Raw genomic sequence first — 23,507 nt, 5'->3', positions numbered from 1 at the left:
GGCTCGAACTCTCAAACTGTGAGATCATGACCTGAGCTGAAGTCAGATGCTCAACCGACTGAGCCACCTCGGCACCCCATCCAATATGGATTTAATATCCAAAATATATGAAAAACTTAACACAACTTAACATTTTAAAAAACAATTCTGTTACATAATGGGCAGAAGACTTGAATAGACTTTTTTCAAAAAAGACATACAAATGGCCAACAGACACATGAAAAGATGCTCAACTTTGCTCATCATCAGAAATGCAATCACAACCATGATTGGATATTACCTTTCTCGCACCCATCTGATTGGTTCTTAACAAAAAGACAAAAAATAACTGTTGGCAACAATGTAGGGGAAAGGGAACCCTGGAACACTGTTGATGGGAATGCAAATTGGTGCAGCCACCCTGGAAAATAGTTCCTCAAAAAATTAAAAATAGAACTACCGTATGACCCAGCAAACTCCACTTCTAGGTGTTTATTCAAAGTAAACGCAAACAGTAATTTGAAAAGATAATATGCACCTCTGTGCTCATTGCAGCATGATTTACAATAGCCAGGATATTTGAAAGCAAGCTTAGTGTCTGCTGGTAGATGAATGGATAAAGGTGATCTCTCCTCTCTCTCTAACTTTTATTACTTTGTGTACATAATGTATATGTACACAGATACACATATGATGGAACATTACTCATTCATGAAAAAGAGTGAAATCTTGCCTTTCATGACATGATGGACCTCGACAGTATTATGCTAAGTGAAATGAATCAGAGAAACAGATACCATATGATTTCACTTGTATATGGAATCTAAAAGCAAATGAACAAAAAAACAGAACAAATAAACTCATAGATTCAGTAAATAAACTTGGTTACCAGAGGGGAGGGCGGGTGAAACAGGTATAAGGGACTAAACGGTACAAACTTCTAGTTATAAAATAGATAAGTCACGGGGCTGTGATATACAGCATAGGAAATAGAGTCAGTAATACTGTAATAACTTTGTATGGTGACTGATCATAACTAGATTTATTGTGGGGGTCATATTATAATATATAAAAATATCAAATCACTGTGATGCACTCCTGAAACTAGTGGGACATTGTACATCAATTACACTTCCATCAAGGAGAAGAATATAACTTTTCCAAAATACAGCGATTTATTTTCAAAATAGAACATTACGGGTTTTATGAAGAAATAGTCTTATTTAGTAGGTTAAGATCATCTGTTTACATTAGCATCTTCTTTTTTTTTAAATTTGTTTGTTTATTTATTTCTAGGAGAGAGAGAAAGAGACAGCGTGAGCAGGGGAGGGTCCGAGAGAGAGGGAGTGACAGACTCTGAAACAGGCTCCAGGTTCTAAGCTGGCAGTCAGCACAGAGCCCGACACGGGGCTCGAACCCACGAACCGCTAGATCATGACTTAAGCGAAAGTCGGACGCTTAACCGACTAAGCCACCCAGGCGCCTCTACATTAGCATCTTCATAACAACATGACTAAGTACAACACACAAAAGACATGTCATCGTTCCCTTGAAGGAGCTTACATTTCTAAACTTCCTAAGCTTTTTGCTTGAGTGGCAAGTAACTCTTTTTTTTTTTTTTTAACAAAAACAAGAATATTCAGTTATTTTATATGATTTTCTTTTGCTTCTGATAAAAATGCTTCATTTTGAAAAGTATAAACCTTTTCTTCTCCATAATTCTTTGGAAAGCATTTTTGAATTTCCCTTTATTCTTTACATATTTATTGAGCGTGCAATATGTGCTATGTATTAGGCTTGGCACTGAAGAGGCAAAGCTGTAGAGTACTTGCATGGTCTTTTCCCTGTGCTTCTGCCAGGAAAATGAAATTAATAGAGCATTAAATTTGTCACAAGGGTTAAGAGTACATGTATTTGAAGGCTTCGTGAAGTTTTTTTTCGTCTTAGAACAACTGCACGTCCATTGCCGAACATCAAAAAGCCGAAAAAGTAGTTCTTTTGATTCAGTTGTAAAATAAATTTATTGACTGCTTGTTACAAGCTAGTCACTGTGTACTTGGTATATGACGTGAACAAGACAGATGGTCTCTGTGTATAAGGAAGACATAGTGTTTGTGGGAATTAATGTCAAACAGGTAATTACAAGTGATTTTCAAGTAAAAGACCAGAAGACAAAAGCCACTTGAAATCTCACCATCTAACAATAATTGCTCTTACCCTGTTAATATATTTTCCTGTTTTTATACTGTACACATTTTCCATTTTATTAAGTATTCTAAAATTTATGCTAATTGTCTACTGATTTGTTTAGATTTATCAAATCCTTCCCAAATTTTGGGACATTTAGATTATTTCTATAACTTAATCAACTTTATTTGGGTATAATCTACATACAATAAAACGTACTCACTTTAAATACACGTTGCATGAATCTTGACAAATATTTATATGCATGGAGTCCCCATTATAATAAAGGTGGAATATTTCCGTTGCCTCAGAAAGTTCTGATTTGCCATCTGTCACCCCATCCTGCACCCATGCCTGCCCTTAGGCAACCACTGACCTACTTTTTGACACTAAAGATTTGATTTTCCTTTTCTAAAGTTTCTTTGAAATGGAATCATATAATATATACTGTTCTGTGTGTTTTTTTCCCTTAGCCTAAGGTTTTTGAGTTTATCCCTTTTTGTACATTTCTAAGTAGCTCATTCCTTTTCTTGCTGAATCGTGACGTATTGCTTGGTTAGATGAAGGTATGCCTGCTCTTGGTGTGCATTTGGACAGACTACAGTTACTTCCTAGTAAGAAGTCTGATAAGCACATTCATGCACAAGTTTTCTTTTCTTGGGTAAATACTGAGGAGTATCATTGCTGAATTTGTAGTAAATGTATGTTTACGTTTTTTTAAAAAGTCCAAAATTATTTTCAAAAGTAGTGTCATTTGACATTTCTCATATTAATGTAATGAGAATTCTAGTTATTCTACAACACTTGGTGGGGTCAGTCTTTCTAAAGAATTCTTCATATGTTCTGGTTACAATTAGTTTGATATGTGTATTTACAAATACACATATCAAAATTATTTCCCCCATACTCTACCTTGTCTTTTCGTCATCTCACTGATATTTTTTGACAACACTTATTTTTAGTTTTGAAGTCCCAATTTATCAATTCTTGTCTTTTCTGTTTTTCGAGTGTTTTTTTTTTTTGTTGTTGTTGTTCTGCTTTCCAAGAAGTCTTTGTCTATCCTAAGTCATAAATATTTTCTTCTACAACTTTTATAATTGGACCTGCTACATTTAGACCTATGACCTACTTTGAATTGATTTGTATACGTATGGAAAGGTAAGGATTGGTGTTTCTTTTTTTTTCCCCCCATATAGAACCCAATTATTCCAGCATCCTTTGTTGGAAGTACTATACTCTTGCCCCACTGAATGACTTTGATACCTTTGTCAACAATCAATTTGCATGTATTTGTATGTTTCTGGACTCCCTGCTGTGTTACATCAGTTGATATGGCTTTCTTTACACCAATACCATACTGACTTGATTATGTAGCTTTAAAGTATATCTTAAAATTAAGGAAGAATACTGTTGTTTCTCAGAATTGTGGTGGCCCTTTTAGGTCCCTTGCATTTCCGTATCAATCTAGTATCAGCTTCTTAATCTTTACAGAAGAAGCCTGCTAGGACTGGGATGCATTTGCATTGAGTCTGTAGAATGGACATGTCAACAATATTAGTGTTCTGATCAGTGTGCTCAGTACATCTGTTTACTTATGTCTTATCTAATTTCTATTGAAACATTTTGTAATTTTTACTGTGTAGGTCTCACATGACTTTCTTCAGTTTTTCCCTTACATATTCCTGGTTTTTTCCATTACCAGTTGTTTGTTGCTAGCATATAATACAGTTGAGGTTTTGTGTATTGACTTTGTATCCCAAAGCCTTCCAAAGCTCACTTACTATTAGTTTTATAATTTTTTTTGGTAAATTTCTTTGGAATGTCTTTGTAGACAGATAGGCTTACTGCCAGTAAATAAAGGTAGTTTTACTTCTGTTCCAGTCTGTATGACATTTATATATTTGTTTGTCTGTCTGTCTATGCCTCATTTCAGTTGGCTAGGAACTCCTGCACAATGCCAAGTAAAGAAGTGAACATCCTTGTTCCTAATCTCAGAGGGAAGAGAGATTCAGTCCATCATTACTAAGTGTGATAGTAGCTATACATTTTTACATGCCTTTTATCAAGTTGCAGATGTTCTCTCCTGTTCCTGCTTTGTTAAGATATTTTAGTATCAGTGCCCATCGAGTTTTCTGAGCAGTTTCTTCTGCGTTGCTTGAAATGAGTATATGGTTTTCCCTTTTTTAACCTGTTAATATAGTGAATTACATTGATTCCAGATGTAAAACCAGTCTTTCACTTTTGGAATTAACCATCACTGGTCATGTTGTATTATCAGCATTTATTAGATATGATTTGTTAAAGTTTTATTAAGACTTTTTATGTCTTTGATTATGAGGGATATTGATACCTTTCATGTAATGTCTTTGGTTTTGTATTAAGATGATGCTGGCCTCGTGTAATGTATTGAGAAATATTTCTTCCTCTTATTTTCTGCAAATATTTGCATGAAATTGTTATTATCTCTTCCTTAGAAGTTTGGTAGCATTCACTAATATTTTATTTGCAAATTTTGGGGAACTGCAGTTTTGGGGGGTTTGGGTTTTAAATACAGACTCATGCTTAACTTACCCCATATCATGTTCAAGTTAGATTGTACCATTTCACATCATAAGACCCTTTGACCTGTAGACCTTCATTTTCCCCCTTCAACCTTTTATGCTACTATTAATACATTTTACCTTTAGATATGCTATAAATGCCACTATGCATTTTATTTTTGTTTTAAACCAGCAGTCTTTTAAAGAGATTAAAAACACAAGAAAAATCAATATATATTTACCCACAAAGTTATGATTTATAGTCTTTTCTTTACCTTATGTAGATACAGTATTTCATCTGGTACCATTTTACTTTAGCCGGAAGTATTACTTTGAATATTTATAGTGTAGTGTTTCTGGGGCTGATTTCTTTAACCTTTTGCATGTCCCCAAAAGGCTTTATTTTGCTGTCATTTTTTGAAAGATACTTTAGCTGTCTGTAAAATTCTAGTTTGCTTGTTCTGTATTTATTTACTATCAAGATGGCTCTCCACTTTCTCCGTTCTTTGGTCCCTGTGCTTAACATGTCTTATTTTTTTTTAATTAAAATTTTTTAAATGTTTATTTATTTTTGAGAGAGAGAGAGAGACAAAGTACAAGTGGGCAAGGGACAGAGAGAGAGGGAGACACAGAGTCTCAAGCCTCCAGGCTCTGAGCTGTCAGAGCCTGACGTGGGGCTCGAACTCATGAACTGTGAGATCATGACCTGATTGAAAGTTGGATGCTCAACTGACTGAGTCACCCAGGTGTCCCTTAATGTGTCCCTTTACCACCACCCCCTGTCCCATTAAGCTTTTCTTTTATCACTTGCTTTCAGCTTTCTAAATATTATGTGTCTTGTAGGATTTTCTTCACATTTCTTTTGTTTGTTTACATATTTTCAGAAAGAAAGAGAGCACGAGCAGAGGAGAGGCACACAGAGAGGGAGAGACAGAATCCCAGTCAGGCTCTGCACTCTCAGCACAGATCCCAACGTGGGGGTTGAACTCCACAAACAATGAGATCATGACCTGAGCCAAAATCAGGAGTCAGATGTTTAATCATCTGAGCCACCCAGGGGCCCCTCTTCACATTTCTTTCAGTTGGGTTTTCTTTTGAGTCTTTGTGAATCTGCGGGCTTATGGTTTTCATCAGATTTGAAAACTTTTTGGAAATTATTCAAGTATTTTTTTCTGTTCATTCATTTCTCTTGTCTGAGCCTCAGAGTGCACTTATACGTTTGTTAGACTGCAGGATATCGTGCCACAGTTTATCAATGCTCTGTTCATCTTTTTCATTATGTTTTTCTATCTTTAACTTTAGATTTGTTTCCTGTGACTTCACGTCTGTTACATTTTTTTCTCCAGTGTATAACATGCCGTTAATTAAAGATGTTTTTTGGTTTTCACCTAGGACATCTGAGATTTCATCTCTTGAAGTTTAATCTGGAATTTTTCCTATCTCTCATTTATTTCCTTATGCTTCTCTCTCTGCCTTTTGAACTTGTAGACCATATTGTAATAGCTCTTGTATCATAGTATTCTTCCATCTCTGTCATTTGTGTTGCTTTCTGAGTGACACATTTTTCTCCTAGTAATGGGTTATATTTTCCTGATTCTTTTTGTGCCTGATAAAAATTGGATGATGTTGTTCTTACTCATAAATGGTGATCTTTTCCAGGCCTGCTCTGAAGCTTAGACTGGCCATGCTAGCCTTTGCTGTGACACTGGTATTGCTGCGCTACACAGGCAGGAACCTCACGGACTGTCCTGGGTGCTGTGTTTCTTAGGAGGCCTTTCCATCCTGCCTGGTGAGGATGCAAAGTTCTTTGGGCTCTGTGAGCCTATGACTGTTCCAACTGATCTTTTCCAGGGTCTCTTTCCCTGGCCTTAGCCTTTTTCTCACGTCTGCTGCTCCCTCCTATATGGATTTTCCCACTGGGTACAGAATTTTAAGATGCCTTTTTGTTTTCCATTTAGCCACTTGGCCATATTGCTCCATTGCCTTTTTTCCTTCTGTAGCCTATGAAAAATCTAGGGTTATTCTCCTATTTGTTCTTCTGTATGTAATGTTTCTCCACCCTCACAATTTAAAAAAAAAATTTTAATGTTTATTTACTTTTGAGAGAGAGAGCATGAGTAGGGAAGGATTACAGAATCCAGAGCAGGCTCCAGGCTCTGAGCTGTCAGCACAGAGCCCGACGCGGGGCTCAAACTCAGCATACTGCAAGATCATGACCTGAGACGAAGTCGGACGCTTAACCAACCGAGCCATGCAGGCGCCACTCCACTCTCAGAATTTTTAAAAGATTTTCTATCACCACTTTTTCAGTGATTTGAATATGCTCTGACTTTTGATGTTTCAGTAGTTCATGCGTGTTTGTGAGTTTTCATCATGTTGGGTTTTGTTGAGCTATGCAGATGTATGCATTTGTCATTATTATCCAGGTTTGGAGAATTTGGGGCATTATTTTGCAAATGTCTCCCTCCCTTTCTCAGGAACTGCTGTTAACATATATGTTAGCCTCCTTGATGCTGTCATCTGGTCACTGAAGCTTTTTTTTTTTTTTTTAGTTACAATTTATATCATTTCTTTTACTGTAGTTTTATATTGCTTTTCTTCTCTTGCAGTGTCTAATTTGTTGTTAATCCCATCTATTGAAAATTTTCAGATATTGTATGCTTTCTCTCCAGAAGTCCCATTTCTATTTCTATTTTCCCTTATCTTATGTACTATTTTAAAGCCAGTCTATTAATTCCATCCTCTCTGCTATTTTTAAGGTCTGTGTCTAATGACTGATTCTTCTCTTGGTTATGGGTCCTATTTCCCTCCTCTCCTTATGTCTTACTAATTACTGATTGCATACTAGATCATTGGAATTTTACACGAATGTCTGGGTTTTGTTGTCTTCTTCATATTTGTTAGCCTTGATAATAATGTAGGTTTAACTTCTGCTTTGATTTTTTCAAAATACCCACTGAATGCCTGGCTGTTCGGTAAGGACACTGTTTCGGCTGATTTGAAGTTGAATGTCTCTCAGCTCTGAGTGAGTTCTGGCAATTATTTGACACACAGGTCTCCATTCCTTCTCTGCTGGTTTGTCTAGAGTTTAGCCTCACACACACATTGCTCACTACTCCGTGGCATACTGAACGATGTGGATTTGGGGTAGCTTCTTGCTCACTGGTGTTCTGTTTAGCAAATGCCATCTACCTCACCCTCTTCAGAATCTGCTCTCACTCTCCAGTGGTGAGACCTTGAGTCATGCTTCCTGCCACTGACGTTCCATGCAGTGCCCTCAGACAGAAGGCGGGTGGCTTTAGGACTCACTATTTGTTTCTCTTTTCAGAAGGGTCTTGGTCCCATGCTGCCTCTTGTCCAATATTTAAAAAGAATCCTGTTACATATTTTTCTCAGTTGTCATTTCCTTGTTTTATGTGTTTCTGCCTAGTTGTGTAGGGCAAGAGGGTAAGGCTGTCCCATGGATTTTTTATTCTAATTTTCTAGTTTTTTAATTATTAGTTTAATATTTTATGTGTAACTATTAGTTATATCAGAAGTTTGTTTTGATAGGGAATTAGATGAGAAATCTGATATTTTTCAGCATGGTAGGGGGCTTTTTTCACACTTTTGTCCTGTGTACACTGCTACAGGGAATATCCTTAATGTGGAAAACTTACACATTTTCTTTTTTTAAAAAGGAAATTTCTAGAAGAGAAACTGTGATGCTTTAAAAATTATCATAGTATCTATTGCCAGTTGCCCCGTGAAGAGTTGCTATCTGCTTACATCCCAGCCACGAGCATATGAAGATACCTCACAATACTTTCCTTGATGGTGCTATTTCTGGATATGCTAAATTGCCTCATTTACGTGTTTATCTCCACTTTATTGATTATTATAACATGGCATGTTTTCATCAGCTGTGTTCATTTGTATTCCTCTCATTTTAATTGTCTGTGTCCTTTTCTCTTTTTTCCTTGTGTCTTAGTCTTTTAATTTTTTTTCATAGGATTTCTCTATATCTCTGTGCTATTTTTCCCCTTTCCTAGTGCCCAACACAGTGACTTGAGAATAATTAATGCTCACTAAGTGGAAAGTTGGTTTAAAGCCAAGGTAGAAACTGAGAAGAACTATCCAGAGAGTAAGCTAGAAAATCAGGAGAGAGCCGTATTACCAACGGCAAGGGACACGTTCCAGAAGGACGCCAATAGCTGATGTCCTCAGTTCCAGTACAGGAAGACACACGGACTATAAATAGATCATTGGATTTGGCAATTAAGAGATTCTGGGTTATCATAGCAAGAATGAGTTCCATAAGGTAACAAGGGCATACATCAGAGGACAGCAGATTGAGAAATAAATAGAGTCCTCTCCTTAAGTATCATTTTTTTTTTTTTAGCTGATATTTTTATAGAAATTGGCTGGGTGACAAACTGAAGAATATGGTCTAAGCGAAGCTGTAGAAAGATTGCACGTATTATATTGATTTAGGGAGGATCTTTATCTTTTGTGTAGGGAGGCTTGACTTTGTTTGAAGAAAATTTAGAAATCTAGACAGTATTTTCATCCCATTAGAAGATGGTCAGAAATCTACATAGAGATCACAGGGGTTCCTTCATCCCAGTATTTTGTATACAGGATGACAGAAGTTATTTGGCCTGGAAAGTTTTCAGAAGGCCTTTACTGATGATGGGAACTTCTTTTTGCCTCTTGTCCCGATTTGAATGGTTATGCATTAATAATATATATCTGCCTGTATAAGTGAGTGAATTTTGAGAAATATCCCTGCGTAATTGTATGCAGTGGTTTTATTTTTGGCATACTATATTTGATCACTTGTAAGACATACTTAACATTTCTGTAGTCAGAATGCCTTCTATATTGACTTTTATATTTGACAGTTTATTATATTTTTAATAGACCGCTTTTTTGTTTTTTTTTTTTAGTTTATTTATTGAGAGAGAGAGAGAGAGACCGCCCTTGTGCTAGCCAGGGAAGGGTACGGAAAGAGGGAGAGAGAGACTCCAAGCAGGCTCTGCACTGTCAGCATGAAGCCCAATGTAAGCCTCAACGTGGGGCTTGATCCCACGAGCCGTGAGATCATGACCTGAGCCGAAACTAAGAGTTGGACACTTAACCCACTGAGCCACCCAGGCGCCCCAACTTTTTGTTTCTTGCTGTTTAAAATGGTGATGGAGTTCCAATCAAGAGCATCTTAGATTTGATAAAATGTGACAAGATAGCATTAGAATTTAGAGACAATGTGCCAAATATTTTAGTTTTACTATAACTGATTTAAGTCAGTCTTTTTTGGCAGTTGTTACATCATATTATCTTCTGCTCTTCACTGTGACAGTGGACAGCACATAAAATTTATCTTAAAACAGTGATAGACTCTTCAGTGGAGGTGGAGAAGAAAGAAGGGGAAAAAATTGTAGGGAATCTCTTTTATGTAGTTTAAATTAAGGTTCACTGTGTGAGGAACAAATCTTGGTTAACCATAATTGTTACACATTTGTTGGAGCACCAGGTCCATAATCCCTGTGAAGGTGTAGTTAATTCCTGATCCATAGTCAAGGGCACACTGACTGATTGGCTCATTTCTCTCATCACAGACCTGTACTGAGTACTTACTGTGATACCTAGCAGTGTTCTCAGTGCTATTAACAAACCTGCATTGTTCTTGGCGGATTTCTTAATACAGTGAAATAGTACATGAAGAGTCAAATCATAGTGCCCAGAACCTGCTCCTTCCTCATATGCAGTGTTGAACTGAGAGATGAGATGGGCAGTTTCGTAAATAAGGAGCTGGTGTAAATGGACAGCCAAGTGCATGGCCACAGTGAGCACCCGGGGACACCCGTTAATCCTGTAGCTGATTCACAGGAAGGGGATGGGCTTATGGTTTTAAGCGATTATATGAGGAGAGGTTGGTGGTGTAGTTATTATTGAAATAACACTGCAAGGGGACTAATGGGAGCTCCTCAGTCCCCTTTGGTCACTACTGAAATAAAAACTTGAAGCCTTATGGTTTGTCATTGTAGAAAACATTGATTTAAACTTCGAAAACATTTCCAGGGATCTCATGAACCAAGAGCAGGGTAGAAGAAAGCAAGTTCACATCGATCCATTTTAGCGAATCAGCAGGGCTTCCTTTGAAATCAAATACAAATCAAATACCCAAGTAGAAATATTACCTCTGCTGTGTTCATTTATTTTAATAATATCTCGCTACCTAATCCTTGAAAGAGTGAAGCAACAGGACCGTGAGGGGAAATGCAGTCTGATGATGCGTACTTTTTTCCTCTGGTAACTGAAGGTTAAATGGGTAGCAAGCAGAATGCCTTAAACAAGATTGGTATATTGATTAAAACGCTGATTTAACAGCTCGCAGTCTCCCCTCGGAAACCTGGAGAAGATAAGCCAGCTGCTGTGTAAGAGTGCTCCGCGTCCACTGAGAGCACACTATCTATCATCACAATATGGTGATGAGGGGTGTTTTATGTTTGTGTTAATTTCCCCCACTAAATCAGTAATTATTACAATCCTGTCCCTGCTGTTTACCCTGCAGCTGTTTTTCCATTTGTCGAGAGAGCGGGTGTTCTCCGAGGACCGCACACGTTTCTATGGTGCAGAAATTGTCTCTGCCTTGGACTATCTACATTCCGGAAAGATTGTGTACCGTGATCTCAAGGTAAAAAAAAAAAAAAAGTAATCAAAATTTGTTTTTGCAGAGACTATAGGGACAAACACAAAGTAATTACGGAGTTACACAGTTTGGAGAAAAGCAGATTTCGTTGGCAAAATAAAAAAAAAGCACTCTATTTAAGAATGTCGTTTATTTTATTTGACAGGAATTCCATTCAGTGATACGTACGTAGTTCCTTTCTGTCCGAGGTTTCAAGTGTCTGTTTCATGGCTTTGGTCAGCTATGACCTGCCAATAATTGTTTCATTTTTCTGGATCTTTGTGAGTAATGTTAAACATCTGATTAAGAATCAAGTGCCTTTGCCAGGGAAGTTCTAAAGTAAGTCTCATTGTTATAGTCTTACCATCCTAAGATGGATGGATGAAACTTGTATGATAATGATGCTGTTTATGGGGGGTGGGAATACTTACTTTGATTTTGGTAGTAACTTTGTGGTGACTTTAAATCCCTGAAGCCTTTTATACAGCCTTTTATGAGTTTGCTTGGTTTCCATTTTCAAAAGCACTACATTGTTTTACGGGCAATGGTGACTTCACTTCTCTGAGTTCCTTCCTGACGAGGCCCCCGGAACACTCCGGGGTTAGCATCCTTTCTATAAAGAGCGGACATACCTGTTTCAGGCTTTGCTGCCCAGAGTCCCTCTGCAGCCGCCCCGCCCCGCTCCGGTCCTATGGGCGGTAGGCACGGGAGCTAGGCCGGCCATGTTCTGGTGAAACTGCGTTCACAAGAATGGGCAGTCAGCCAGATTTCACTCCCAGGCCATAGTTTGCAGAGACGTGGAGTAGCTCATTAAAGGTAGTAGTAGTTTTCATGTGACATTGTTTTGATGGACTGGCCACGTTAAGGAAGTGTATCCCATGATATGTTTTGAACACACTGGCAAATGCCACCGTCTTGCTTTCATGAAAAGTAAATCATATAGACTTGTTCAAATTTGATGCAGAATTGCTTAATTTATTAAATACTAGCCCATTTAAGGTGTGATTTGATTTGTAGAAATAGAAGTTAATGGAGTCTTTTGCGAAATCTGTCTGTATGAAACGAGGTATAGATCTAGAATAATGTAAAAGAAATCACAACTGAGCCTCACTTCCGAGCCACTCCTTTTCAACACTGTGATTCCTACACCACCCACTTAAATGCTTACCTTTGAAGATGTTTTTAGTCATGACCTTTATGCTGTGAGTGACCGTAAGGTATAACCATCTCACAGAGTATCATTCTGCATGCTGATCATGAAATTTAGTATGTATATTTGTATAACATATTCTGCATTAAAGTTTAAAAGAAGCTATAAATACTGTATTTACGAAAAATGAACTGAGCAGCTGTAAAACATGTAGGTTAGGGGTGAGCTGCTATGCAAGTGCCAAATGTACCAGAGGTGAATACAGGTCAATGGTGTGATTGTATTTAGCCTGAAGTTTTTCACGGCAAGGAATGTGATGGAATTAATGCTCTGTATCATTTGTCTGCATAGCCAAATAATCTGTTAATGTTTACATGTCTTGAATCCTGATTTTTTTTTAATTTAATTTCATTATTTATTAAAAAAAATTTATTGACATCCAAGTTAGTTAGCATATTGTGCAACAATGATTTCAAGAGTAGACTCCTTAATGCCCCTTACCCGAATCTTAATATGTTTTTAAAGAAATTAGTTATATGGAGTGACAAAACTTTTAAATTACATGGCATTTCCAAATAGACTTAGAAATAGTTCGCACTTCTCTGAGTCTGCTCTCCCTCCTCAAAAAGTGTTATATTTTATGGATCCTAGTTGTAGGGAGAACAGGGGGTTTCCTCGATTTAAGGAAATCAGCATAATCTGGAAGTACTCAGTAACATTCAGAATGCTTAAAGCTGGAAGATAGAATTATTAACCTAAAAGAGGAAGGGAAAGAATGTCCATTCGATTGGCAGCATTGACTAAGGAATGTTATAATTGGGATGGTCTTGGTCCATATTCTCTGCTAATCATTATTAAATGAGCCAACATATTGGTATTAAACTGCATTTAATATGAATTTCCATTTCCCTATCCTTTCTGATGTTGGAATTAGATCAAAATTATTCCATGGCCATATGTATGAATACCAGTCCAAGTATGCATAGACCACTAACTTCACTAGACTATTAGGTGGTCTCTGCTCTTAAGTTTATTTTTTTAATATAGTATTAGCCTCAAGGTCTAAGTACATATATAACATAGGACAGAATATATACACGAATGTACACCAAAAAGAGTACCTGTAATGTTCAAAGCCATGCATTCAAATGTATATGAGGGTCACGTGTACCCATAATCCAGGAGACCCTATACGTGGGATCATCAGTACTTTGAGTTGGTCCATATGTGACAGATGAGGTCATTGAAGCCTGGACGCCTAGCAGGTGACTTACTGAAAGTCAAGATGATAGACAGCATGAATCTTAGCTCCAGGCCCAGTGTTCTACCCCTTACACCCTTCTGTCTCTCCAGAGTCTAAATGAAATCTACGCTGGGGAGGGAACACATTGGATTAACTCTGGAAGATGTTTGTAAATCTAAAATTCAAATAATGCCATGGAAGAGAAGAGAATAGATGCTTTAAGTACATTTACAGCAGATACGTTAAAGAACAGCATCATCCAAAACTGATTTAGGTGCCCACTTTATCAGTCTCAGATTTGTCTTGATCATCTCCTTCCTAATGACCTTATGTTTACTAAGATGCAAATCCATTTGCGATGCCTCTCATAGCTGTGCCTCTCAAATAAATCAGTACCTATTTGCTGATGCCTCATTTATCACAAGAAGGAAAGCTTTACTTCACGTGCAAGTTAATGTAAGATATTTTATCAGTCCATAGTTCCTAAGAAGTTGGTGTTCATAGCAACAGTAAGTTACTGTAGCCTTTGTTACATGCTCAAAAGTAAGTTTGCTGTTTATCAATATATGTCGTTATACAAAATTTTGTTTTATTACGGACCCAGATTCCTTGTGGTTACTTAGGAAAAACTGTATAGCTTCATGATCACCTAAAAATTTGAAGAAATCTCTTCTAAGATTTCATCAGTAGTGCAGATTATATTAAAAACTTCTTTTCTGTCTAGTTCTTATTTTGCAAGTTTAAGATTTCTTTTCAAAGACCATGCCATCCAAGTACAGAATGGGCCGAATAGGGACATATGCGTATGCAAAGGTGCATATAATGATACTGGAATTCATTAAGAATTTCTCCAAGAGTTTGTAACAGGGCAAGAGGTAGAAAATAGTACATACATTGCTATTGTATTCTGTTGGTGGTTAATGTCATCTTGTTTTCTACCCAATTAGAGTTTAATGGTTAATTTAATCATCTACATTATTAATATGAGAAACCCACAAATAGATTTAGATAATCTTTTTCTTTTTAAGCTTATGTATTTGTTTTGAGAGAGAGCACATGCATGTGTGAGAGGGTGCATGTGCGAGTGCAAACAGGGGAGGGGTAGAGGGAGGGGGAGAGAGAGAATCCCAAGCAGGCTCTGCACTGTCAGCACAGAGCCCCACACAGGATCCTCGAACTTATGAACCATGACATCATGACCTAAGCCAAAATCAAGAGTCTTGATGCTTAACCAGCTGAGCCACGCAGGTGCCCCAGATTTAGATAACTTCAGAGGCTCAGTGCTGACACAGAGGAATGGTCTCAGAGTCTTCCCACAGCTTTGCCCCCTCCCACCCACACCCCAGTCTTCATCAGCCCCTGGTGCTCAGCCCCATAATCCTGCAGTCTGGGAGAGAGCAGCATGCTGGCTTTATTACCTGCTGTCTCAGGCCTCAGCCTCCAGCTCCCACTTCTAACCAGTCTCTGTGGATTCCCTCTTCTATAAAAACTTCAAGCCCCTGCTATTAAGAACCCCTTCATCCTCTAAGATTAAATTACACTACTGGGCTGTGTTCCTTATATGTAGTCAGGGTTTTATTCCCCCCAAAGTTTATTCATTTATTTTGAGAGGGAGAGAGTGCAAGTAGGGAGGGGCAGAGAGAGAGAGAGAGAGAGATCCCAAGCACGGGCTCCAACTCAACCTTGAGATCATGACCTAAGCTGAAGTTGGACGCTTAACTGACTGAGCCCCCAGGTGCCCCTGCGTGTGGTGTCCCGAAGTGGCCTGGCCGCCTGAGTGAGCTCTCTGTAGTTGTACTATGAATCCCTTTCTAGCTTGGGCAGGTTCAAAGTGAGATGTGTTCCCTTCAGTATTTCAGCACGCTCTCTTAACTTCATGGTCAGTTCCTGCAGGTGAACTGGTATGACATTTTGGCACTTTGATAGTGCCATCTAGCAGATGCAGAGTCTGATGTAGCTGTAGCACAGCGGGAGTGGGGGGGAGTGAGCGAGGGGACCGTCAGTTCTGCTCCAGCAGCCATCAGACCCTTGGGAAGGGTTGTTTTCATTCCTTTGTTTAATTACAGTGTCAGCTATTTAAGTAAAATGTACCTAAGATGTACGTATGATAGCTAGACATTAGAATGTGTATCTATACTAGAATATTGTATTGGGAAGCATAAAACACTTCGCCGGCTTGGTGTAGAGTAGAGCTTCGCAGCCTGTGCTCCACAAATCGGTTTACAGCTGCACCCAGGCTGTGGATGCCTTCGGCCCGCAAGGTGGTTCAAGGAGCCTCCATGGATCCTGGTACGCCCTGCAAATTTCATGTTTTGTACTGTGAAGTGTTAGGAAACACTGTATTAAAGACAGCGAGGCTCTTTAGCATTTAATGTTATGCCACGCGCCAGCAAGAATGAAAAGGAGCATAGTACTTTATTACTGTGACTTCTTGTCCACAAAGCACAAGAGAGAAAAGATTTCAAAATCGACCATATTTTTCTGTATGTATGCTGAATCAAGACCCTCCGGCAGGTAATGGCTGTCCGCTTCTGCTGGGTACAAATGTTGCCTTTCTGTATGGAACTCTGTGAGGTACACATCTAATATTTTTTTCCCTTCCCGAAAGCATGAACTGTTAGGTAACAGCCCTCCCTAACTGGGCAAATAGTAAGCATTACCCACATTTTTAATATATAATCTTTTATGTCAAGCCTCTTATTAGACAACGTCGTTACTTTTGCCGGTGGATGCATCCATGGCGCATAGATGCAATGCCTGCTCCCCGTCCTGGAAACCAGGACTGATGGGAGGTAAAAATGGGTGGATCTGAAGGTTACAAATGGAGAGTAGCTGCGCATTCAGCCAGTAGTGCTGCGAATTGTGCACTTTCCGGCTAACCGAAAAGACAGCCTTGGGGAGAGAGAACCAAAGAGAGAACATTTGTAAATTTTTTCTTTCTCCTTTACACAGAAGGTGTGACTAAACCCCCTTCAGTGTTAAATACATGGGGGAAGTGGTTTGCAGGTTTTTTTCATTATATCTGAGCTATCTGTCCCCTCTGAAAACTTTCAGGTTTTCTCTGCCTCCTTCACGTTTGTGAATCACAACACTGATGGTTCTTAACATTTTGCAGAGACTTTGTGATGCTTCTGTGCCAAATTATTATTATTTTTTTAAACAAGACTGGATAGTTACCCCTGATCTATGTTTATACAAGAGTAGGTTTGGGGATATCATTTCTGGAAGATGATACATCTGTTGTTGATACAACTGAAAAACAGGCTCAAAAATTATAAAGCATTTATCTTTTGTTGCTTTATGCAAAAGAAATCATTAAGTATTGAAAGTGTTTTTAACGAAGTCACTGAGCTGACCCAGGTGTTTTATTGGGTTCTGTTCCTGAACTTTCCTGCATCATCCCGAAAAGCACACGCCATTTTGATGACTTGTAATTTAGCCATTAAACTCTCCACAGGTAATAAATGATCAATCCATTTATTGAATGTTTACAATGTGTTAAGTTCTGCATTCAGTATCTCTAATTCTCAGAGGAACCTCATTGGCTGTTACCGTTATTTACCTCTGGTTCATAGAGGAATTTGAGGGACACATAAATCAATAGCAGGCCCAGGGTCACACAGTGAGTAAGGGCAAAGCTTGGATTCACAGCCTGTTCTCTGACTTGACTCCATTGGATTCACTGCCTGTTCTCTGACTTGACTCCGTTATCTGACCCACTTTGCTCTCTGCTGCCTCCCATGCAGTACACTGCCTCCACCCATCTCCGTGACCCTCTCCCCGTCTCTCACACGGACCCCTTTTTTCTTACTATAGTCTTGTAATGGCTTTTTACGAAGCTAATTTGTAAAATAAGTAGGATGACCCACTGCCTGGTTTGCCCCAGACTTCCCCAGTTACACAACTTCTAAGTCCTGTGTCTCGAGAAAAGCCCTTAGTTGTGGGCCGACTGGGAGTCTTGGTCATGTTCAGCCTGCTCCTCACTCCAGCCCTGGCCTGCCTCTCCGGTCATTCCCTGTCCCTCAACCCCTGGCATCTTAGAGCTGAGATATGAGCCTAGAGAATTAGGTGTCAATCGGGATTTTTAAAAATATGTATACTTCTTGGTATTAAAAAATAGCGTTTATGTATTTTCTTACTTCTGTGTCCATCCACTCCCAAATAGCCTTGTCAGAATGTGGAGAAATAGTGCATGGTATCATGTTTCCATAAGTACTTCCCGTTGCACATAAAGTATATGAAGAGGATTGATGTAGGGGCGCCTGGCTGGCTCAGTTGGTTAAGCGTCCAACTTCAGCTCAAGTCATGATCTCATGCTTCATGGGTGTGAGCCCGGCTCTGTGCTTATGGCTCAGAGCCTGGAGCTGCTTCGGATTCTATGTCTCCCTTTCTCTCTGCCTCTTCCTCTCCCTCCCTCCGTCCCTCCCTTCCTCTCTTCCTCTCTCTCTCTCAAAAATAAACAAACATTAAAAAAAATTTTAAGAGGAATAACATAATACGCTCCCAACACAGAAGAACAGGAAAGTAATGGAGTAGATAGCACGTTCACATTCTCCTCAATATTATTATGTATTATTTGAAGTTTTTATAAGAATTTTTATGTAATATATTAATAAAAGAGATTTTTAAATATTTTTAAAAGACCTTTAAGGACTTGACTTGGTTTTGTCTTGGGGTGCCTGGATGGCTTAGTCCATTGAATCTCTGATTCTTGATCTCATGGTTTGTGAGATCAAGCCCCGCATTGGGTTCTGTGCTAACAACACGGGGCATACTTGGGATTCTCTTTCTCTCTCTCTCTCTACCTGTCCCCCTCTTGCATGTATGTGCACACATCTCTCAAACTTAAAATAAAATGAAAGGTTCAACAATATAGTGTTTGTTCACCTTTCTGTAGACCAGTGAAAGACGCCCTTCTCTGCAGTCAGTGCAGTACATGAACCAGGTTCGGAGCATTCAGCTCAGCTGGGGGAGCATCTGGGCCTCTACGCAAGGACTGAGGTCTGTTCGGATCTCTCCTTTGTGAGCGTAACTTACTTAACTGTCTTTGGTTTCTTGTTTATAAGCCTTTGGAAAATATGACAAATTATAATGTCACATTTTATGTGATTGAGATCTGTTCATATTCTTATATGGAGTTCTGTTTTGAAATTGATCTTGACTTCTGGGCTCAGGTAAGCACTGTCATGTCCTCACGTGCAGGAGATGAAGTGCTTCTGAAGTGAGAGAATTGTCATTTATCCTGCTAATACCTCTTCTGCGTGTGTTTCTTTGTGTGTATATTTCTTACCTGTGCCTTTAGATTCTGTCTAGATGACTGAGCAGGGGTGGCAGCCTGTTTGTGTGACTCCCTAGGATCACAGCTCAGAACTCACATGTATTTGTGTGATGACAGTCATAAGGTTAGGCTCAAGTCGGGAGAAGATCAGCTATGGTTCCTAGTTTTAAGTGCGTTGACTTTGCACAAACTCCGTCCCCTTACATTTTATAATTTGTGCTTGAGACAAATGGTCTTGGTACTTGGTTAAATCTTTGAGATTCTCTTTGGTGTTTTGGATTTAGTGGATTCAAAGAGATTCCAGTTTTATAGTATTTGCATTATATTTTCATTAACTGTTGAATGTTTGACTTTGATATTCTTTTTCTTTTTATGTTTAAAAGGGTTGGTATTTCTTTATTACAAAGACCTTCAAAAGAGGATATTGCCTTACCTTACAAAATAAGATTTAGGTTTGATTTACAACAACCACCAAAAAACATTTCTGTAAGTGAATATTTTATAATAGCAATAGATTCCCGAGAGAAATTGTTGAAAACCATCTGTATAGATCTAGAAGAAGGTGCTCATCTCTTTGGGATTGTTTAGATCACAATTTAAGGACCGAAAAAAAAAGGATTAAGAACTGATGTTTGCTTTGAAAAGTTATTTAGGTGTTAGTTCTCAGGAATTACACAATAATGGCTCTTACTCCCATTGTTTTAAAAATCGCTAATTTTGGGGCACCTGGGTGGCTCAGTCGGTTAAGCATCTGACTTCGGCTCAGGTCATGATCCTGCAGTTTGTGGGTTTGAGCCCCGCGTCGGGCTCTGTGCTGACAGCTCAGAGCCTAGAGCCTACTTCGGATTCTGTGTCTCCTCTCTCTGCCCCTTGCCTGCTCATGCTCTGTTTCTGTCTCTCAAAAAATGAATAAACATTAAAAAAAATTTTTTTTAATCACCAATTTTATCCTCATGAAGTATTTGATAAAACCTGTTTCTTTCTCCACGAGTTAGGAAGCTGTGGGGTTTGTAAGCTCTGAAAGTTCAATTAACTGCAGCTACGTCCTCTTTCCAAAATATCTTACTCAGCATTCAGTCATTTTTCAAAACCGTGTTTTCCTGTTTCTGAAAAATATAAAACAAATTATGTCATTTTTCTTACTACACAGTTGGAGAATCTGATGCTGGATAAAGATGGCCACATAAAAATTACAGATTTTGGACTTTGCAAAGAAGGGATCACAGATGCGGCCACCATGAAGACATTCTGTGGAACACCAGAGTACCTGGCACCAGAGGTAGGCCGTGCCCCCATTCATAGGGGAGATAAGAGTGGTTTGTAGGGTAGACTGTTTAGCATTAAAAAACATTGCAGTACTTACTGCTTTTTTATAATTGTAATTCCAGTGTTGTTAATGTACGGTGTAGTGTTAGTTTCAGGTGTACAAAACAGTGATGAAACACTGGCCTCATCAGGACAGGTGCCTTCCTTAATCCCGTCGCGTACTTCACCCGCCCCCCCCCGCCCCCCCACCAGCCTCCCCTCTGGCAGCCACCGGTTTGTCCTCTACAGTTAGGGTCTGTTTCTTGGATTGCCTCTTTTTAAATTTTTCCTTGGCTTGTTTGTTTTGTTTCTTAAATTCCAGCAACAGCAATCACATCTCTTTTGCTCTCACTGGTTGAATGTAGTATGACAGAGTAAGAATATGTAGAAATTAAATTTTATAAACTTTATGAGCACAAAGGTACTAACTTCCACAGAGTAAGTCGATTTTTATTTTCTGTCCAGATACGTTTTAGTTTTTGATTATGCCTGTTTTGATTAACTTATTAAAATCAAGTAATTGGATGACATTTCATGAACTACCTTGAATTTCCCTTCGAAACAGACACAGTGATAATTCACATATGTAGTGTTGTGAATTTTCTTGCTTTCTTGTTATAGGGGAAGTAAATGAAATGACAGTAACCACATTTTGGAACTCATGCCAAAGCAAGTCCCAACCAGTGACCTCCCCATGCTGAGGGTTCCACAGTAATCCACTGATTTGTTTGTTCAACAAATACATATTATGTGTCTACTGTGTATTGGGTATTTTTCTGGGTGATGTGATATGGGAGCAAGACACAAAAGACCCTGCTCTACGGAGTGAAACAACAAAAATTGGTAAATAACATAATGTCAGCTAATGAATTAGTGCCAGGGAGAAGATAAAGCTAGGTAAAGGGAAGGGTGTGGCACGGTGGCTATTTCAGACAGAGTTCAAATGCCTCTCGCCGTGTAACAAAAACAACAGTTCTGTGTGATCTCGAATTCAGAGTCAGGAGTAGTCAGGGGACAGCAGGGGTGGCTTATCTCTCTGCTCCACAGCATCGGGGCCTCAGCCGGAAGGACGCACAGCCGTGGGCTGAATGTTTGGCTGGAGGCTGGAACCTGAAAGCTTCTTCACTCCTGTGTCTGACAGCCCATGCTCCTGTCCACTGGTATCCTAACAGGGCCGTCACCGGGGGCGATTATTTAGAGCCTCCACGTCGCTCTGTGGTGCTGGCTTCCTCGTAACCTGAAGGCTTCAGGGCAGCCACACTTCTTTGGCTTTGGGTTCTAAAAGTAAGTGTCTTAGGGGCGCCTTGCGGGCTCAGTCAGTTGAGCATCTGACCCCTGATTCCGGCTCAGGTCATGAATAGGAATATGTGGTTCGTGAGTCTGAGCCCCTCATTGGGCTCTGTGCTGTCAGTGCAGAACCCTGACTCCCTCGCTCTCTGCCCCTCCCCCGCTCGCGTGCGTGCTCTCACTCTCTCAAAATAAACAAAAAGAAACTTTAAAAAAGTGATGAGTGTCCCTGGGAACAAGTTACAAGCTGCTTCCCTTTTCTTTGTTCCGTTTTTGTTCTTTTTGTTCACCTGGTAAACCATTAAGAAATGTTTTAGTAGTTGTTTGCAAATTCCTTTTCATAGTATATTTTTAATAATTTTATTAAAGTACAGGTCACATACCATGAAATTCAGCAGTGGTTTTTACTACGTTCACAAAATTATACACCTGTCACTTCGGTTGAATTCCAGTGTATTTTCATCATTCCAACAACAAAACCCATACCCATTAGCCCCCTTCCCCCCAGCAGCTACAATCCACTTTCTGTATCTATAGATGTGCCCATTCCGGATACTTTCGTCAGTGGAATCCTACAATATGGGGCTGATTGTCTGGCTTCTTTCACATAGTAGGTCTTCAAGGTGCGTCCACGTTTTTACCATTTTAGTGTACTTCATTCCTTTTTAGGACCAAATAATACTCCATCATATGGATATGCCACATTTGGTTTATCCATTCAGCAGTCAGTGGACTTTTGGTTTGCCTCCAATCTGGGGCTGCTAATGCTACTGTGAACATTTGTGCATGCATCCCCTTCTGTGGCCTGGTTTCAAAAGTGCACATGGTCCCTGTCCTGTGCTTACCGATTGAGCAGCCTGAACCTACAGATTGAAGGTGTGGTGACCTTGCCTCCCACTTCCCCGATGTAGAAGAACATGTGAGATGGGAGATTCTTTGGAAGATACAGTCTCCTACAGATAGGATGTTGGGGGAAGTGAGGCTTGACCAGAGACCGGAATGCTGAGGAGGCATCCACTGCAGGGTGGGGGGAACGAGCTTTCCAGACACAGGGAGCACCAAGGGCAAACCCCTTAGGCAGGAACAAGCCCAGTTCTTCCCTCAAACTCCAGTGTGGGAAGGTTAGTGTGGCTGGAGCCACAGACCGAGGCAGGCATCCGATCTCTGGTGGCTGGAGACTACAGTTGACTGAACCCCTGCTGTATAGGTGCAGTACACGTCTGGAAGGTGCGGTGCACGTCTGGAATGACCTTTTGTGATCGCGTCCTTGATATTTCTTAAAAGGTGAGGGGACTGAGGATCAGAACTTGTTTTCAGTGGAATCTGTACGCAGCAGGGAGGTGGTGGAGAGAGGATCAGGATTCTAACCAGGTCCATCTGAGAGAGGCCACTTTCGCTTTTTTAACGACAGATATGATGGGCCCTAACAGTCACCCTGGCAAGGCCACTTATAGATGTGAATGATTGTCAGTTTTAAAATGAATGCTTTATAAATGCTCAACAGGAAAAGGTGAAGAGATATTAGGCAGTAGGAATACATTGTATTGAGAATACTAGCATTTCCTATACATGTATAAGTCATGCCAGTTTGTTACTATAATAGCTTTTTAATTAGAGAGTAAATTTACATTTCAAGACTGTTGCATAATTATAAATAAGTGCTAATAACTTGAAATGTAGTACATTTCCAAGTATTATTTTCTTGAGGCGTGCCAAAAATACTATTTTTCTCTGTTATAAAACTTAGAGTTTAAGATTCTCCCATTTACTGTGGTGAATTAGGTAAAATTTTAGGAACACTGTTCTTTATTCAAATACAAGCTCATATTTTCTAGAAGAGAGTTATTTTTGTGAATATCATGAAAAAC

General features: G+C 39.3%; 1 protein-coding gene across 1 annotated transcript in view; it reads left to right on the top strand.

Annotated features, from left to right (window-relative positions):
* Positions 1 to 23,507, top strand: part of AKT3 (AKT serine/threonine kinase 3) — a 306,791-nt gene that overhangs the window by 232,713 nt on the left and 50,571 nt on the right. Inside the window, exons 9-10 of the mRNA XM_039237499.1 lie at positions 11,260 to 11,382; positions 20,198 to 20,326. Of these exons, the coding sequence (XP_039093430.1) occupies positions 11,260 to 11,382; positions 20,198 to 20,326 (252 nt within the window). The remainder of the gene's footprint in view (positions 1 to 11,259; positions 11,383 to 20,197; positions 20,327 to 23,507) is intronic.

This window comes from Hyaena hyaena, unplaced genomic scaffold (genome assembly GCF_003009895.1).
Source record: "Hyaena hyaena isolate Hyena2069 unplaced genomic scaffold, ASM300989v1 scaffold_127, whole genome shotgun sequence".
Lineage (NCBI taxonomy): Eukaryota > Metazoa > Chordata > Mammalia > Carnivora > Hyaenidae > Hyaena > Hyaena hyaena.
This window is presented reverse-complemented; position numbering and strand designations above follow the sequence as displayed.